Source organism: Budorcas taxicolor, chromosome 18 (genome assembly GCF_023091745.1).
Source record: "Budorcas taxicolor isolate Tak-1 chromosome 18, Takin1.1, whole genome shotgun sequence".
Classification (NCBI taxonomy): Eukaryota; Metazoa; Chordata; class Mammalia; order Artiodactyla; family Bovidae; genus Budorcas; species Budorcas taxicolor.
The window spans coordinates 59136070-59156234 of record NC_068927.1 but is presented as its reverse complement, the minus strand read 5'-3'; the positions used below and the strand labels follow the sequence as shown (position 1 = coordinate 59156234).

Sequence of the window (20165 nt, the reverse complement as noted above, 5' to 3'; positions counted from 1 at the left end):
CAGAAAAACAAAAGGAGAGGGTTAAACTTCATGAACCATCCATCCAACTTGCCCCCAACACTCAGAACCTCATCATTCACCCCACAGACTCCCTGTCACACACCCCAAAGACCCTCTTGTCACTCATCTTACACAGCCCCCATCATTCACCCCCCTGCCCAATGCCCTGGAAGAAATCACTCTCCTCAAAGACCCCACCCCCTATGACCCACTGTAAATCTCCTCCATCACTCACCCTGGACCCACCCCCAATACTCATCCCACAGATTCCCCATCACTCTCCCCAGCACATCTATTCTAACAGACACACACTTCTTCATCAGCCAGACCATGGTTTCCTTGGTAATCCAGAAGGCCTGTGGACAAGGAAAGAAGGCCCCTTGTGGTTTGCTCTCAGCAGGAGGATCCAGCTTGTCTCAGGAACAGGGAGTCCAGATCTGCTCCTCCTGTGTCTGTCCCCTGGTTCTTGAGAACCATCCCTGGGGCCAGGGGACATTTGGGGAAGTGATCCACTGCCTAGGGGACCATAGGAAGCAGTGACTGATTGGGAGTGGGAGCCTCAGGAATCAGAGGGCTTTGAGGTTTACATTGTAATACATTCATGGGGCCAGTGATTGAGGACCTATGAAATCAGTAAAATGGGGGACTAAGGGAAGCATATGGGAGCCATTCACCTAGAGATGTTGGGCAGTGAGTGTTGAGGTCCTTTGTGAATGGATGAGTGGGTCAGTGTTGGTGTCTCCTTGGTTCCCTGAGGACATGGTAAGGGTCAGTGATGGGCTGTTGAGCAGATTGATGATGGTTTCCTGCTGGAATGAGTTACTTGAAACCCCAGATTAGAGATTATTTAGGGTCCAGTGTTTGTCAAGTGCAAAGCAGATGCTCAGGGTTTCACAAGCTTCATCAAATGTCAGTTTCACACCTGTGAATAGTACCTTCCTCCACATTTTGGAAACTACAACTAAAGTCATAGCTTCATATTCTCACAGTTATAAGGTGGTAGAGCTGTGATTAAGTTTCATTAGGTGTAGTCCAAATCTCTTATGGGTTTTTGTTTGTTTGTTTTATTGCTGTTCAGTTTTCCTGATCTTTGTCTACCATCAGTGCCTAGCCCCGTGACCTTCTCCATGGGTCCCCATAAATTGATGTAGAGAGAATGGTGGATGAGTGGCCATATGGTCACTGCCTTTCAAGGGCTTCCTGGTGCCTCTGCAGAGCCCCTGGGTCAGGCCACATTGTCGAGGCTACAGGATTCTCCTTCCCAACCCAGCCCCACTCTCTCCTGCGGCTCTGGTTGGAGCCTCCTGATGCCCACCATCTTTGGGCTCCTGGAGTTGTCAGAGCAGAAGCCCAGAGGGGACTTGCCTGCTGATGTGAGTTTGCCCCAGAGGCCCCAGGTCTTCGATGGAGCATGTGAGATAAGCAGGAGCGACCCCCACCCCAGGGACAGTTCTCCAGAACTTGAGGGCAGGCATGGGAAGCAGACGATTCTGGACCTCCTGTTCTGGAGTGTCTACTCAGCAATGAAATGAAATGAACTGCCAACGCAGGGGCCAACCTCATGCAAGAATCCTAAGAAGCCAGCTGTGAAAGAGTACGTGATTACGATTCCATTTCTCTGAAGTTCTAATATGGCTAAAACTACGCTATGGTGATAGGAAGGCTGCCACAGGCGAGGGATAGTATAAGGAAATTTGAGCAGTGATGGAAATATTCCACATCTTGGTTGGGGTGGATGTATCCATTTATCAAAACTCATTAAAACGTGCACTATACATAAATACATAATATAAAAATTGCTAATTATATATATAGATCTGTATGCCATATAAAGTGTATATCATCCATATATGATAAAATATGTAAGGTACTGTAATGGTGGATATGACATTATGCTTTTGTCAAAATCCATAAAACTGGATAACACAAAGAGAGAACTTCAATGAAAACTATGGACTTCAGTTGATGGTAATGTGTCAGTATTGGTTCATTAACTGTAACAAATATTCTACAGTAATGCACGATGGAAGAATGTGAGGGGGTCGAGGTACATATGGGAGCTGTCTGTAGTATCTGCTCAATTTTTCTGTAAACCTAAAACTGTCCAAAAAAATAAAGTCTATTACTTATTTTAAAAATTACTTGTTGGGTATAAATCCATTATTTACAAATGTGCCTAAATATATATTCATTATATGTAAATTACACCACAATAACAAAAATGAAGCAAGACGCAGGCAATGACATATAATATGATTATACTTATAAAAAGTTCAAAAATAGGTTTATGTGAACTGTACTTTCTAGGGATACATTGGTGATAAAACTATAAAGAAAACATGGAAATGATTAATGTGAAAGCCAACTTTTGGCTTTTGGATACTTTTAGAAAGAGTACACAGCGTTGCATCCCACAGTGCTGTGACCAGCAACACATAGATTTGATCACATCAAAATGAAGGACAATGGAGATAGATTTAATTGAGAAATGGCAGAATGGGAGCAATTATTTCCTTCATTTAAGCTCACAAGAGCTTTTTAATTTTTTAGAATGCACCAAAATTTCCACAAATCAACAAGAAGAAAAACAAGCCAATATAAAAATAGCAAAGAATCTGAATATTTATTTCAGAAATGTGGAAATATGAATGGAAAACAAGTCCACACTGAGCTGCTCAAACACACAGGTAATGGAAAAACACCACACAGAAACCAGATACTGCTCTACACACGTCAGACTGGAAAACCCAAAAGGCAGATAACAGCAAGTGCTGCAGAGATGTGAGCAAATAGGAACTTCATGCTCTATGGTGGGAGTGTAGACTGTTGAGCTATTTGGGGAACTGGCCATACTTGATATTTCGAACTGGAGATATTTTGTGAACTAACTGCATTTGCTGTGTGGTAAATCACTGCAGTGCACACTTACCCATTTATCTTCTGAACATTATACACTTCACCATAAAAAAATTTTTCAGCTGACATCAAGTGGAAATAGCCAGGAAAGAAAATGTGTACTGTAGGATGCCAAGCACATAAACATTAAAAACAGTATTTATAAAACCGTAACTTTGAAATTTAGGGGTGTGTATTTCATCGGTAAACATATGATCCTCTAAGGTTAATAATGGTCTTTCCAAGTGGGGCTAGTGGTAAAGAACCCACCTGCCAATGCAGGAGACACAAGAGAGGTCGGTTTGATCCCTATGAGAATCCCCTGGAGGAGGGCATGGCAACCCACTCTAGTATTCTTGCCTGAAGAATTCCATGGACACAGGAGCCTCGTGGGTACAGTCCATAGCGTTGCATAGAGTCGGACACAACTGAAGCAACATAGCATAGCACACAAGGTTAGTAATAGGGATGAGATCAGAGTCTCTAGAGAGGTTGATCAGGAAAACTCCACAGTCCTTCTGTGTAAACCCTTTGAGTAGATTAAAAAATTTTTTTTATTATTTTTTAAATTTTTGGCTCACTGAATCTTCATTGCTTTGCTTGGGCTTTCTCTAGTTGCCGTGAGCGGGGGCTACTCTTTGTTGTGGTGCGTGGCGTCTCATGGCAGTGCCTTCTCTTGTTGTGGAACACAGGCTCTAAGTGTGCAGGCTTTAGTCCTAGCAGCATGTGGGCTCAGTAGTTGTGACGCAAGGGCTTAGTTGCTCGGAGGCATATGTAATCTTTCTGGACTAGGGATCGGACCCATGTCCCCTGCACTGGCAGGTGGATTCTTATCCACTGCACCACCAGCGAAGTTCCCCTTTGAATAGATAATTCACAAACAGGGGTTACAGTTAATTTTAAAAGATGAGAAAAGTTATTTATAATCACATCAATGCAAAGAAAAGATATAATACTGTTTCTCTACTCTTGAATTAGCAAAAGTGAAAAAAGTCAGGCATACCACACACTCTCATGAGAGTAGGGCACTTTTGGAAAATGTCGTGTTGGCTTTAAATGAAATTGGAGGAATCATCTCCACAGACTGTATCAATTAGAAATGAATTTCACTCTAAGTTTAAAAAAAAAAAAAAAAGCTGACTTTCAGGAACCTTAACTAATAGGGCTTTATTTTTCTCTCAAAACAAGAAGTCACCGGGAGGTGAGGGGGTGGGAGCTGCAGCTGACTTTAATCCAGTGGCCTGGCAGAACCCAGAGGATTTTAGAGTGTAAAGAAGAAAAAAGAGGGAGAGCCTCGGGGAAAGACAAGCCCCCAGACCAGAGGGTCGGCCCCTCCCTGATCTTCTTCCTCGGCAGGCCAAACCCTTTTGACTCAGCTGCTTTCCTGGCCTGAGGTCCAGATCTGATTCGTAGCTAGTCAGACCTTTCTGCATAATCCAATGATTCCCAAGCTCCAAACCCGACCCCGCCTCAGCACCACGGACAGCGCTACACCCGCTTCTGGGGACCACAGGCTCTCTTGGCTGGAAAGAGCGATCCCTCTGTGGGTACGTTCTGATGGGAAGAAGTAGGACGGGCTTGGGGACTGGTAATGAACAGGATAAAGGCCTCCCTGTCTAGGTTCTAACCAGGCTCCGAGAAACCTATGTGGGGAAAACAGACCCCGAAACTCCACATCTCGCTTAAGGGAAGTGGGAGTTGGTCTTCAGGGGGTGAAAGCTAGAGTTTCAGGGTACAAGACAGCTGTGGCCCCAAGAGAGAAGAGCTCGGCTTTCACTTCCCCTCCCCACCGGTGGCTCAAGGGAGAGAGGGGTATTTCTGCTGAAGAGAGAAGACTGATACAGAAGTCATACACTTCAACCCAAGAAGTGTCCCAGCTCTCTTGCCACCCCGTGGTCGCCCCCACCTCTAAGCTAGGAGAGACTAATCAGATGGTGTCAGGTGAATCCAGATTAGCCTCTGGAGCCCAGAGATGTTGCTGCCACTGTGACTGCAGCTGGGAGGGCAGCAGATGTGAGGAGGAGGTTTCCGGGTGGGGCTGCAGTCAGAGGCTCTGTTTCCTGCAGTGGTCCCTGGAGGGTGGTGCAGGTGTAACCTTCACTGAGGGTGGTGAAGGAGGGCTCATGCTTCCCATCCTGTTCACTTCAACCCTTGGGTTTTCTGGACTGATTTTAGCCCACTCAGCATCCACCTTCAGATCCCAGAGGTGTCCAGCAGACACTGTAATCCCCTTCCCCCCACAGATCCCCATCAAAATCTGGAAGAAACTCTTCGGGGCCAGTCCAACCTTCTGTGGGGCCCAGGGGCCCACAGTTGCTCTCTAAGCATTAGATTTGCCAAGATGCAGGAAACTGAGAATACTTTCAGGTAGAGAAATATCATGTGAAAAATGACTCCCGATATGGGGCTTCCCAGGTGGCCCAGTGATAAAGAATCTGCCAGCTAATGCAGGAGACATGGGATTGATCTCTGGGTAGGGAAGATTCCCCTGGAGTAGGAAATGGCAACCCACAACAGTATTCTTGCCTGCGAAATCCCATGGACAGTGGACTTTAAAGGGCTACAAAGGTCGAGAAGAGTCAGACACACCTAAGCGACTGAGCAGGCATGCACGACTCCTTATATATCTGAATGTGACAAGTAGTCAAGGATCCCCAGCAGAGGACCCTAGAGACAGGAACACAGGTGCTTCTTATCTGAAAGGTGGGGAGAAGTGTTCACAATCCCAGGGGAAGCTGAGGTGGACTCTCAGGATCTCCTTTTTGAGGTCTGAATATTTTCCTTCTCTCCACCTTAGAATATCCCAATATCTACATCCCTTTAACCTGAAGCCCAACTGTCTTAGAGTCTAAACAGCTCAAAGTCCAGTAGGAAGATATTTCTCTCCTCCGTGGGACCCAAGGCTCCCCATTCCTTACTATTCACCCATATGCTCAGGTCCCAAGAACATGACACCAGGATATACACATTATGTATAACATACATATATACACCTGATTCACTTTGCTGTACACCTGAAACTTAACACAACATTGTAAATGAACTATACCCCAATGAAAATATTAAAAATAAATAAATTTTAAAGAAGAGATCGCGACACCAGCCCTAAAGAAGAGATCGCGACACCAGCCCTACGTTTTCAGGTGACCTTCCTAGGAGGTGATAGATGTTGCTGTTTAGTTGCTAAGTTGTGTTCAACTCTTTTGCGACCCCATGGACTGTATGTAGCCCACAGGGGTAGCTCCTCTATCCATGGGATTTTCCCAGGCAGGAACAGTGGAGTGTGTTGCTGTTTCCTTCTCCAGGGGATCTTCCTGGCCCAGGGATCGAACTGATATCTCCTACGGCTCCTGCATTGCAGGCAGATTCCCTATCAACTGAGCCACCTGGAAAGCCACAGGAGGTGAAAGGTCTATGCATAGAGCCATCTGAGGAATTCAGCTGATGGCTACAAACCTACAGGTGATTTTTCCCATCTGATCATAAGCAAATGCGAAAGCTTTCTTCAGCTGTCCTCATGGGGATGTTGTCTGCACACTGCAGTCTCTGAAAGGAGTTGCAGTGAAGGACTCAGACTGCTCTGGCCTGTCATACTCTTCACATTTTTGCCTTCCTAGCTCAGAGGACTTCATTCTTGGTCTGTTTATCTGAAGCCTCAGGCAGAGGTCTTCAGGCACCTCTTCTGAGGGCTTCTAATGGTGGGGGGAGGAGGAAAACTTGAAGATACTTTGCCCCACTCTGATTCAGGACTCGGTACTTTTCCACACCTACCCCCACGCCCCAACCCAGGATCCATAGATCCGCTGCAGCGTTTTGTTCTGGGTCCCTGGTACATGAAATGACCCTCATGTCTGTGCTGGCCCATCAGACCCCTTAACAAAGATTCTCCCCTTGGCTCAACTCTAGCCAGGCTCTTCGAGTTCTTTTTTTTTAATATATATATATATGTATTTTTTTTAACTTTATTTTACTTTACAATACCGTATTGGTTTTGCCATACATCAACATGAATCCGCCACGAGTGTACACATGTTCCCAATCCTGAACCCCCCTCCCACCTCCCTCCCCATACCTAAAATATATATATATTTTTAAAATTAATTTATTTTTGGTTGCACTGGGTCTTCATTGCTGCGTGAAGGCTTCCTCTGTTTGCAGAGAGCGGGGCTTACTCCTTGTTGCGGTGCACCAGCTTTCACTGTGGCTTCTCTTGTGGAGCACAGGCGCCAGTCACACGGGCTTCAGGAATTGTGGCTCGCTGGCTCCAGAGTCCAGGCTCAGTAGCTGTGGTGCACGGACTTTCATTGCCCTGCAGCACGTGTAATCTTCAGGACCAGGATACAAGCACGTGTCCCCAGCACTGGCAGGTGGATTCTTACCCACTGCACCACCAGGGAAGTCAGTGTAACCCACATCCCTTACCCTCCATATCTGATGGGCTTCCTCACCCTCCAGCCCCCAGCTGCTGTCCGGTCATCCTGTCCTGCCTTTAGCAAGAAGCCTGGTGGGTCAGTTTAGCCAGAAGCCCCCTTTCCCCCAATGTTTTCTTTCAGTCATTTCCCATCTGCTGACCCCTCACCCTCCTCTTTGGCAATAAATCCCTCATCATTGTCAGAGTTGAGCCTGGTCTCTTTCCCCTGCGGCAGACCCCCACTGCAGGGGTCCCTGAACCTATGACAACGGTCCTGAATGAAATCTGCTTCGTGGTTCCTTAAGTGTCATGAGCAGAAACAGACACACAAATGGAAGGAAAAAATGTGTGGTTGCCAAGGGGCGAAGGGTGGGTGGTGGGGTGAATTGGGAGATTGGGATTCACCTATATATACTACAGTGTGTCAGGTTCCCTGGTGGAGCTAGTGGTAAAGAACCCGCCTGCCAACGCAGGAGACGTAAGAGATGCAGGTTCGATCCTTGGGTCAGGAAGATCCCCCGGAGGAGGGCATGGCCACCCACTCCAGTATTCTTGCCTGGAGAATCCCATGGACAGAGGAGCCTGGTGGGGCCCATGGGGCCGCAGAGAATCGGATGTGATTGAGCACCTAAACAACAACAGTGTACAAAACAAGTAACTACCGAGAGCTTATTGTGCAGCACAGGGAACTCTACTTTCTGCTCTGCGGTGACCTAAATGGGAAGGGAATTTCAAAAAGAGGGGGCGTATGTATACACATGGTTGATTCGCTTTGCTGAACAGCAGAAACAGACACAGCAGTGTAAAACAACTATACTCCAATTTTTTTTTAAGTGAAAAAAAGAAGTGCCAAGAATAATTTTTTTCCCCTTAACAATTAGAATCACATCTTTTTCTTTAACATCCCTGCAACCATTCCGGAACATGGGGGAGTCACTGCTTTTCCGTTTAGACTGTTGCTTATATCATCACAATAGGTGATTAAAGGCTTAATTGTTATTTTCATTTTGACTCAACTGCTTTAAGCAGCTCCCTCTGATGCTAGCAGCTCAGGCTGTCTCTCCCGACTGGGCTGAGCTCCTGGCCCCAGTCAGTTTCAGCATACCTTCTCGGTGTTGGTCAGGACACCTGGGTCCCTGAGGAGGGGCCCAGTCGCAGTGCCTGTAGGACGTGATGCTTGGCCAGAAGCCTGGCCTGAAAAGGGAGAAGAAACCACAACAGTCCCCCACCACCACGCAGGAGACGTAAGAGATGCAGGTTCGACCCCTGGGTCAGGAAGACCCCCTGGAAGAGGGCATGGCAACCCACTCCAGCATTCTTGCCTTGCCACCCTTCTGCAGATCCAGCCAGACTTAAAAGTCACCATCTCTCCCCATGATTGAAGGAGAAAATACCTTCTTATCTACATTCCAAATGCTCCAAGAGCCTGGGCTATTGGCCCCCATCCAAGGAAATGGCCCAGGTAGGAAGGAAGCGCTCCTCTGGGGCAGTGATGGAGGGGGTGGTTCCTACTGCTTAGGGCAGAAGTGGGGTCTTCAAGCTTAAATGGGAGAGGGCTAAAGGCGGTCAGTGGGATTCCACACACCCCACCCTCACCCCACATTCGCCTCACCTCTCTGCTCCCTGCTGTCTGGCTGCCGCTCCCTCTCTCCCCTCCCTGGCAAAACTCTCACCTGGGTCACCAATAACCACCTGTTCTCTTCCTGACCAGGCCATCTCGGTCACCACCACCGGCTCTCCCTACACCCCACAGTTAAGCTTCATTGGGGGCGTGCGGGCAGGCAGGCGCTCGGGTTCCCACTGCCCCGCCCAGGGCCCTCTGCCCCGGCTTGGTGAATGTGTCTATGACCTCCAGGGGCAGCTCTGCTACCTTCTCAGCCCTGTCTGCCCAGCCTAGACTGCACATCTATCCTGCTCTTGGCAGTGGCACTTCCATCCCCCAGCCCCCAGTTGCCAGAGTCAGGGCTCAGAGAGTCACTCTAAATGCCTCTCTCTCCCCAGCCCCCCACACCTCCCCTCAAATCTCACTTCCTCAAACTGTCTTCAGTGGCATGCCTTCTCCATCCCACAGGCTGCTATCTCCCCGCAGGTGTGGTTCTCTTCTTCCCAATCACAGAAGCTTCCTCTTGGCCTCCAGCCTCTCCCTTCCAGCTGTTCCCTACACTGGCTTCAGCGAGATCATGTTATACCTATATGACTCTGTCCCACTTCTACTCAACAACCTTCCGTGGCTCCCCGTTGCCCTTAAATAAAGCTCAGGTTTGTTTGTCTTCCCCTACTGTTTGAGTTAGTCGAGGGTGAGAACTGAGTCAAACCTGTCTTTTTGGTTTTAAAGAAAAAAAAAGCATTTTGGCCGTGCTGGGTCTTAGTAGCGGTGCACAGGCTCTTTCGTTGTGGTACACGGGCTTCTCTCTAGTTGTGGCACGCAGGCTCCAGAGCGCACAGGCTTCAGTGGTTGTGGCACGTGGGCTTGGCTGCCCCACGGCATGTGGGATCTTAGTTCCCCAACCAGGGATCAAACCCGCATCCCCTGTGCTGCAAGGTGGATTCTTAACCACTGGACCACCAGGGAAGTCCCCAAATCTGTCCTGTTTCGTTAGTTTGTGAATGAATGAAGTATAGGCATGTGTTGCTTCCTTGCCTCATCTACACCTTCTTCTGCCCCTGGTGCTCATATAGGATATCTCCAGTTCCATCGCTAACAGGCCGCCTCCATGAGGATTCCCCAGACCATGACTCCTGGGGAGCTAGACAGGGGAGCCCCCTTATCCAGTGCAGAAAACAGGGCAGGAGCCCAGGAGGCAGGACTCAGGGGCTCTCATCCTTCCTTGCTGCCTCACTCGGGCAAGCCCCTCGCCTCCTCTGATCCTCAGGGTCACCTTCCAATATGCAGAAACGGCAGAATGATCTCAGCGGGGCCAACCACAGCTGACTCTAAGCCTGAAGTTTCCTTAGGGGCTTGTGGCCTGGTATCCTCACCGCAGCTTCCTGGCAGAGCTTCCTCTGCCCGCCCCTTATCTGCAGCTTGCCCTTCTCTTTCAGACTGATCCAGAAGGCGGATCCTGCCCCGTGGGACATCAGGAAGGGATGCGGCTGCTGCTGCTGCTGCTGCTGCTGTCAGTACTGTTGGGAGGTGAGTGGGCTGAGGGGCGCGGGGAACTCCCCTGCCCCGACACACACACACACAGACACACACACAGACAGACAGACAGACACACACACACACACACATACACTGGGGCGAGGCACTGGAGCTCCAGGCTGACTTTCTTCTTCTGCCTAGTACCCCTAGCTCAGCGCCTGGAACTGCGGCAGAATGTGACAGTGCAGGAGGGCCTGTGTGTCTTCGTACCCTGCAGATTTTCCCACCCCTGGGTTTCCTTTGGAAAGTTCTACATGTTTTGGTTCCGGGAAGGGGCAGATACAAAACACGATCCCCCGGTGGCCACGAACAAGCCAGAACAGAAGCTGCATGAGGGGACCCAGGGGCGATTCTCCATCCCCGGGGAGCCCCAGGCCAGAAACTGCAGCCTGAGCATCACGGATGTCAACGCAGGGGACAGCGGGACATACTTCTTTCAAGTCGAGACACACTTCAGGACACTCCCATATCTAAACAAGATGCTCTTTCTGAACGTGACAGGTACGGTAGGGGCACTCAGGGAAAGAAAGGGGCATGGGAAACCAGGGCTGGGGTGGGGACACCACGACAAGACCCCGGGGCAGGCTAACAAGATGCCAAGGGGGCCCGCCCTATCCTCTCTGTCCTCACCAGCCCTCACCCACCAGCCCCAAGTCCTCAGCCCGGGGGCCCTGGAGCCAGGCCGCCCGGGGAATCTGACCTGCTCTGTGCCCTGGGCCTGTGAGCGGGCCACGCCCCCCATCTTCTCCTGGACATCAGCTGCCCCCAGCTCCCTGGGCCCCAGGACCCCCTTCTCGTCGGTGCTCACCCTCACCCCACGGCCCCAGGACCACGGCACCAGGCTCACCTGTCAGGTGAAGTTCCCCACAAGTGGGGTGATGGTGGAGCGGACCACCCTGCTCAATGTCACCTGTGAGTGAGGGGTGAGGACACCCAGGGGGCCTGAGGGTGTGCGGGCAGGGGGAGCTGGGGTGGGGCTTGACATCCGGGTCTTGCAGCTGAACAGGAAGGGCCGCCCGCTTGGTTGTTTCCATGGCACCAATGCCCGCCCACTCTCTCACCACGAGTGTTGTTGATCCTGCTTATCCTTCTGTCACAGATGCTCCACAGCACGTGGCCATCAGCATCTTTCAAGGAAACAGGACAGGTAGGAAGAAACCTTTTCCCTCCAGACTGGGGATGGAACCCAGGTCTCTGCCAGGACAGAGCTTCATTGGACCTCAGAGGACTTTCTGCTCAGTCCTGTTAGACTCTTTCGACCCCATGGACTGTAGCCCACCAGGCTCCTCTGTCCATGAGATTTCCCAGGCAAGAATGCTTGGAGTAGGTTGCCATTTCCTCCTCCAGGGGATCTTCCCCACCCAGGGACCGAACCCACGACTCCTGCGTCTTCTGCAGTAGCAGGTGGATTCTTTACCACTAGTCCCACCTGGGAAGTCCCCTCAGAGGACTAAGTGGACTATATTTGAGGGCCCAGCTATTGAGGTCAGACACGGGAGAGCTGGGGGGTGGGGTGTGGAATCCTGAAAGCTCAGCTCCCTGAAGTTAACCTTCAGCTCACCCACAGCTTTCTTTGGCTAAATTCAAAGGAAGCTGTCACATTCCTTTTGCTTTCTCTCTGACTTTTTTTTTGGCAGGGGGAGGGGGGGAGCTGGTCAGCAGTTGGCCACACAATGCACTATGCAGGATCTTAGTTCCCTGACCAGGGATCGAACCCGTGTCCCCTGCAGTGGAAGTGTGGAGTCCTAACCACTGGACCACCAAGGAAATCCCTCTCTGATGTTTTACTGCCTTCTGTTTTCTCTTCTTTGTCCCATAACTGCGTTTGCTCACTGTATCCTTGTCCACCAGGTCTTCCCTGGTGGCTCAGATGGTAAAGAACCTGCCCACAATACGAGAGACCCGGGTTCGATCCCTGGGTCAGGAAGATTCCCTGAAAGAGGGCATGGAAACCCACTCCAGTATTCTTGCCTGGAGAATCCCATGGACAGAGGAGCCTGGAGGGCTACAGTCCATGGGGTCACAAAGAGTCGAACGTGACTGAGCGTCTCAAACACACACATCCTTGTCCTGAACCCTCTATGCCCCATCTGATGTACTGTCTGGGCAGCTCCAGGTAAACTGCTGGGGCTTCTTCTGAATTCCTGTGGTTCAGACTCTGCCAGTCCTCTCCCCAGAGCTAGTGTGGACATCGCAGGAGGAGAGAGGTGCCAGCTTTGCCCAGCCCATCTCTTTGTCTCTGCCCTTCTCTTCCCCCGAAGCCCTCAAGATTCTGCAGAACACCTCGTTCCTTCCCGTCCAGGAGGGCCAGGCGCTGCAGCTGCTCTGTGTTGCTGACAGCAACCCCCCTGCACAGCTGAGCTGGTTCCGGGGGTCTCCCGCCCTGGAGGCCACCCCCATCTCGAGCACCGGGGTCCTGGAGCTGCCTTGTGTAGGGGCAGCAGAAGAAGGAGAGTTCACCTGCCAGGCTCAGAACCCACTGGGCTCCCAAAATATCTCCCTGAGCCTCTTCGTGGTCTGTGAGTGTGGGGTCCCCTGGGGACAGGATGCTGGGGTTCCAGGGAGGGGAGGGGCACCCCTGATCCCTCCCATCTCTCCCCACAGCACCCCCGCAGCTGCTGGGCCCCTCCTGCTCCCAGGAGGACGAGGGTCTGCGCTGCAGCTGCTCCTCCCGAGCCTGGCCGGCCCCCTCCCTGCGCTGGCGGCTGGGCGAGGGGCTGCTGGAGGAGAACTTCAGTAACGCCTCCCTCGAGGTCAGCTCCAGCTCCGCCAGGCCCTGGGCCAACAGCTCCCTGAGCCTCCGCGAGGGGCTCAGCTCCGGCCTGAGCCTCAGCTGTGAGGCCCTGAACGTCCACGGGGCCCAGAGAGGGTCTGTCCTGCTGCTGCCAGGTCAGGGGTCTGCCGAGGGGTGATGCCCAAGAGAAGAGGAGCCTGGATCCTTATATGAGTCTGCTAGGGCAGCCAGAACAAAGCACCTCCAACTGGGGGCTTAAAAAGATACGCCTCCCAGTTCTGGAGGCTGGAAGCCTGGAATCGAGGTGTCAGCAGGGTTGATTTCATCGCAGGCTGTGAGATTTGTTCCAGGCCTCTCCCCCATGACTTCTGGAAGTTTTGCTGGCAACCTTTGGTGTTCCTTGGCTCGTAGGAGCATCACCCCATCTCTGCTTTCGTGTTTGTGTCTGTGAGTGCTCAGTCGCTTCAGTCATGTTCGACCCTTTGTGACCCCATGGACTGCAGCCCGCCAGGCTCCTCTGTCCATCGGATTCTCCAGGCGAGAATACTGGAATGGGTTGCCATGCCCTCCTCCAGTGGAATCTTCCTGACCCAGAGATCGAACCCACAGCACCCCCGCGGCTGCTGGACCCCTCCTGCACTGGAGGGCAGGTTCTGCCTGGATGAGGGTCTCCTGCATTGGGGGGCAGGTTCTTTTTCATTAGCGCCACCTGGGAAGCCTCCCCACCCCCGCTTTCATGTTTACATGGCATTATTCTGCCTGCCTGTGTCTATGTCCAAATTTCCCCTTTTTAGGACATCAGTCATATCGGATTAGCCCCTGCTGATCTCATGTTTTTTAATTAAATAATTTATCTCTGGCTGTGCTGGGTCTTCGTTGCTATGGGGGCTTTCTCTAATTGTGGAGAGCGGGGGCTACTCTCGAGTTGTGGTGCTCGCTGAGGTGGCTTCTCCTGTTGCAGAGCACGGGCTGTAGGGAGCAAGGGCTTCAGTCGTTACAGCTCTTGGGCTCTAGAGGACAGACTAAGTAGTTGTGGCGCAGGGGCTTAGCTGCTCTGAGGCATGTGAGATCTTCCTGGACCAGGGATCGAACCCGTGTCTCCCACATTGGCTGGCACACTGCTTCCCACTGAGCCACCAGGGGGCCCTGCTGGGCCTTCATTTTAACTTGACTACTTCAGTAAAGGTCTCCTCTCCAAATAAGGTGACATTCTGAGTGACTAAGAGTGAGGGGAATTCAACATATGAACTTGGGAGAAGGAAGCACAAGTCAACCTGAACAGCCCCAGAGGGATGGAGCTCGGAGGAGGGGCACCCCAGGGCCCCAGCTGGCATGGCTGGTGGTGGAAGATTCTCAGTCCTGAGTCCAGGGGAAGGGGCTGGCCCCAGAGTCTACAGGGCGATAGAAACATCCAGTGACTGAGTCTTGGATGGGAAGTCAAGGGGGAGGCGGGTACACTAACAACACAGAGAGGGGTGGCCTGTTGGGAACATGCCATGTATTGGGGTTGGAGTTTAAACAAGATTCAAATTGTCTACAGGTAAACCACAGCCCAGGGCTGGCAAGGTCCTGGGAGCAGTTGGGGGAGCTAGCGTCACAGTCCTGCTTTCTCTCTGCCTGTATCTCATCTTCAGGTGAGAGGGGGCTCCATGGTGGAGGGAGAAGCCCAGGGTGGGAAGGGCTCAGGGTCACTGAATCTCAGAAAACCGGAGCTGGAGGGCCGGGGGACTGGTTGGAAAGCCCCGAGACAGAGAAAGAAGGCTGAGTGATGGCATGAATCAGCCCGTAAGCAACTGGACCAAGCCTGGAGGTTTCTTCCCCAGCCCTCCTCCAGCTCTTGGGTTGTCCAGGTGGCAGCACCTGGACGCTGGATCCACTGCCACCTCCTCCCTCATTCCGTGCTCTTCGTAGGGAGGAGGGGATGGTCTGCCTACCTGATGACCCAAATTAGCAGGCTGAAACGCCTGGGGCTGTTCCTTTAGAGTGAAGACCCGCAGAAAGACCCAGCCAGTGCAAAGCATGGATGATACGAACCAGGCCGTGGGCTCAGGCTGCAGGGTGAGTAATGGGGCAGGCGGTCCCATTCAATTTATCCCTTGTGGGTGGTATCCCTGGTCCGAGCCCTTGGCATTTCCCTATTAACTTCCAGCACTCCCTGGAATTCCACGTGGGGTTGTTTAAAACTACTGATTCAACTACTGTAGCACTGCTGCTTCTGATGAGATATGTAGATGGTTTAGTTGGTTGGTTGCGGGGTATTTTGCTTGGTATGTCAGATTATCATATTCTCCTAGAGCTTTAGCCTTTTCATCTCACGTTGATTATGGGGAAGAGAATTGGCCCAAACCTAGCCTATGTCAGACTCACTGAGGATAGGAAGTAGCTAGACGGCCTGATGCACCCCAGCCCCACAGTTCATCACTCCTGATGGGTATCTTTCAAATCTACCACCCTGTTATTTACTTTCCATTTTAATGAGACATTGTCGTTGTGTAGTCACGAACTTGTGTCTGACTCTTTTGCGACCCCATGGACCATAGCTCGCCAGGCTCCTCTGTCCCATAGGATTCTCCAGGCAAGAATACTGGAGTGGGTTGCCATTTCCCTTTCCAGAGGATCTTTCCCACCCAGGGATCGAACCCACGTCTCCTGCAGTGGCAGGCAGATTCTTTACCATTGAGTCACCAGGGAAGCCCATATAGAGGTATTTACACCATTTAAGTACAAAGTTATACAAACTTTGACAGACGCATACATCTTGTAACCATGTCCCCAGTCAAGATAGGGAACATTTCCATCAGGGCCCCCAATCCTTTTATTCCCCTTCTCATTCAACCCCCACCCCTTTCCAACAATCACTGATTCCTACCATTATTGATTCATTTTGTCCATTCTCGAGTGTCATATAAATGGAATCACGTAATGCTCACTCTCTCTATATGGCCTCTAGTGGTTTATTAAAAGATGTAAAATCCTACGTGTGGATGCCCCCAATAATGGAGCATTGTCTCTCAAAATAAATCAACGAATGCAGATAGAGTTGCAGGGAGAAATAGGCACATCCACAGTTAGGGCTGATTATCTCAAAACTCCTCTCTCAGGAACTGGCAGAACAAGAAGACAGAAAATCAGGTTTTAAATTTAGTTTACATATTTCCCCCTGCAGTTTCTTCTTGGTTAATCTTGGGTAATGGAATCCTTAGTGTGTGTTCAATCCCTATCTTGTCAGAAATCATGAGATATCTTTTCTGTTATTTTACTTTCAAATTTTCAGTAACCTTTTTATCTTTTTTTTCATGAGTGTCTCATTGAGTCAGTATAGCATCATGGTTCAAAACATGTACTCTGGAGCTGGACTGCTTGCATTCAAATCCTATCTTATTTATTAAGCTGTGTGACCTTGGACAAATGATGTCCTCTTTCTGACCTCTATTTATTTCCTGTGACGTGGGAATATTATTAATATTGGGACTTCCCTGGTGGTCCAGTGGTTAAAACTTATTGTAACAAGGCAAGAATACTGGAGTGGGTAGCCATTCCCTTTTCCAGGGGATCTTCCTGACCCAGGAATCAAACCCAGGTCTCCCTCACTGCCTGCAGATTCTATACTATCTGAGCCACCAGGGAAGAGAAGAGTAGTTATGAGGCATGATTAGAAGAGTCTCTGGTGTGTATGAAGCAAGTTCTCCTGATAACCAATCAGAACCTTTCCCTCCTCTAGTAAGTCCCAAAGGCAGTTTGTTGCTGTTGTTATTACTTTATTCCCTGTTGTCTTGCCAACACCTAGAGGAACGCCTAGCTCGTAACTCACAGTAGGTGATTCCAATATTCCTGGAATAAATCATTGATTAACTATGTAGTTAAATTTCATTTGCTAATAAAAGTCTCTGTCTCTATCTTTTGATTGGTGAGGTTCATCTGTATACAGATACTTCAGTCACAGTTATTAACAGACACATTTTTTTTCCTTTCTGTGTTTTGGCTATAGTAGATTTAAACTATTAACTTACTTATTTCCACCTTGCTTTTCCTTAATATGGGCAGCCTTCTCCCTATCTTCTAAAATAGCCATTTTCATGGGAATTCCCTGGTGGCCCAGTGGTTAGGATTTGGCACTTTCACTACAGGGGGGGCTGGGTTTTACCCCTGGTCAGGGGAACTCAGATCCTGCAAGCCGGGTGGCGTGGCCAAAAAAATAAAGTAAAATAACAATTTTCTCGGACTTCCCAGGTGGCTTAGCCGGTAAAAAATCCACCTGCAATGTGGGAGACCCGGGTTCGATCCCCGGTTTGGGAAGATCCCCTGGAGAAGGGAACTGCTACCCACTCCGGTATTCCGGCCTGGAGAATTCCATGGATTATAGTCCATGGGGTCGCAAAGAGTTGGACACAACTGAGCAACTTTCACTTTCCCAGGTGGCTCAGTGGTAAAGAATCTGCCTGCCAGGGCAGGAGATGCAGGTTCAATCCCTGGGTCAGGAAGATCCCCTGGAAGAGGAAAGGGCAATCCACTCTGCTATTCTTGCCTGGAAAATCCCATGGACAGAGGAGCCTGGCAGGCTACAGTTCACAGGGTCACAGAAGAATCATGATGTAGTGACTAAACAACAGCAACCATTTTCTCCTAATCTGAGAATGATTTGTCTGCCTCTCTTGCTGCTGTTCCAGGGTTTCTAGTTCATGCTCCTATAGCCTGAGGGTGTTGCAGGCAGGGAGCAGATATGAGTTAGGGGATCTGGTTGCCATTTTTATTGCAGGATCTGATCTCTACTCTGTCTTCTAGAACCTGCCCACCTCCACCCTGTTTACATTTCAAAATATCTCCTATCAAATTTAGACCTTGAAATGTATTTGTGTATTAACTGCCTCGCCTAGAAAATCATAAGCAGGATTTCCCTGATTTCCCTGCGGTCCAATGCTTAAGACTCCAAGCTTCCATGGCACGGGGCATCCATCTGATCCTTGGTCAAGGAACTAAGATTTCGCAAGCTGTGTGGTGTGGCAAAAACAAACAAAACCACTGCCTCAAAAGAAAAAAAAAAACACACATAAAACAACACACTGCATAATCTGAGCGACTATGTCTCCTTTCTCCATCACTCCGCACACAGCGCTTCCTACACTACACAGCCTGAACAAAGCACAGCACCCTAGTTGGAAAGAACTGGTTTCAAGTCCTGGCTCAGGGGTGCATCTACAGAGGTGTGTCTCCAGGAAAACAATGTGTATAATCTCTCTTAGCCTTAGTTTTACTATTTCTAAGACACATATGACAATAGTATTCTCTCCTAGCATTTTTAAACAATATAACGTGGTTCATGTAAACACTCACGAAGGGCTGGTCAATCTGAATTAACTATGTTTGAACAAATGAATGGGCAAATGACAAAAGTTCCATCAGTTCCAATTCCATTCCATCATCTTTGACTCCATAGTTCTCCCAGACCCTGTTGCCTGGATCTGAATCCTTTCTCCTCCTTCCTCTCAGGAACGCCAGCCCCAGTCCTGGACAGACACCCCTGCAGACCACCCCAGCCCCATCTCAAGAAATGAACAAGAGCCTCACTATGCTTTCCTCCGATTTCACAAGCCGAAGCCTCAGAAACAGGAAGGCTCTCACACTGAGTACTCAGAGATCAAGATACACAAGTGAGGAATTCTTTTCTCGTGGTCTGGAGCCTGGAAGTCTGAGGTCAAGGTGTCGGCAGGCTTGGTTCCCTCCAAGCCCCCTCTCCTTGGCTTGGAGATAGTTGTCTTCCCCCCATGTCCTCATACGGCCTCCCCTCTGTGTGTTTCTGTGTCCTAATTCATTCTTCTTATAAGGACAAGAGTTTTCAGCCTGTAACACTCAGTCTCCAATCATTTAAAAACAAATGGCCTTCTTGGCGGTGGTCAGAATCCCCTGGTATGGGTGGAAGACCATAGGACTTGTGACCAAAAGTTGTTGTTGGTCAGCTGCTAAAATCGTGTCCAACTCTTTGCAATCTCGTGAACTGCAACACACCAGGCTTCCCTGGCTATCTTCCCTAACTATCTTCTTGAGCTTGCTCAAACTCATGTCCATTGAGTCGTTGATGCCATCCAACCATCTCATTCTGTGTCACCCCCTTCTCCTGCCCTCAATCTTTCCCAGCATCAAGATCTTTCCCAATGAGTCAGTTCTTCTCATCAAGTGGCCAAAGTATTGGAGCTTCAGCTTCAGCATCAGTCCTTCCAATGAATATTCAGGGTTGATTTCCTTTAGGATGGAGTGATTTGATCTCCTTGCAGTCCAAGGGACTCTCAAGAGTCTTCTCCAGCACCACAGTTCAAAAGCATTCATTCTTTGGTGCTCTGCCTTCTTTATGGTCCAATTGTCACATCCGTACATGACTGCTGGGAAAACCACAGCTTTGACTAGACGGACCTTTGTTTAATCTGCTGGCCAGGAGTGGAGGGCTGTGACCAAAAGAACTGAGTTCACATTCATTTGTGTCGCTCATCAAATGAGTCACTTTGTCTCTCTGTGCCTCACTTGACTGTTCTGTGAGCAGGGACACCATTCCTGTCTAGCTAGACTGTTGTGAAAGAGCAGTGAAAGTATACACAGAAAACAGGCAATGAAGATCCTGACACAAAGCTTTTGGTGGACTCGGAACACATAAATTTTTTGCTGACAACTTCTGCTAAGGCTTGGAGGGGCCAGTCCCAGAAGTCACAGAACTGGAAATCAGGCAATGATGGCTGCTCTTACAACTTCTATTAAGCAATATATTATAGATTCTCTCCAGTGCAATAAATGCAAGAAGCAGAAATAAGAATTATCTGATTCATAAAAGAACTAAAACAGTCTTTATTCACAGATGATGTAATAATTGTGTGCCTAGAAATTCTAAAATTATCCGCCAAGAAACTGCTAACACCAAGCATAGAGTTTGTTTTTCTTTAGTTGCTTAGTTGTGTCTGACTCGTTTGTGTCCTAATGGACTGTAGCCTGCCAGGCTC

At 49.6% G+C, this 20165-nt stretch overlaps 1 protein-coding gene across 1 annotated transcript in view; it reads left to right on the top strand.

Moving 5' to 3' along the window:
• Nucleotides 1-20165, top strand: part of LOC128064019 (sialic acid-binding Ig-like lectin 10) — a 94724-nt gene that overhangs the window by 62776 nt on the left and 11783 nt on the right. The window contains 3 exon segments of the mRNA XM_052656839.1: nt 11548-11595; nt 12710-12967; nt 13053-13337. Coding sequence (XP_052512799.1) covers nt 11548-11595; nt 12710-12967; nt 13053-13337 — 591 coding nt within the window.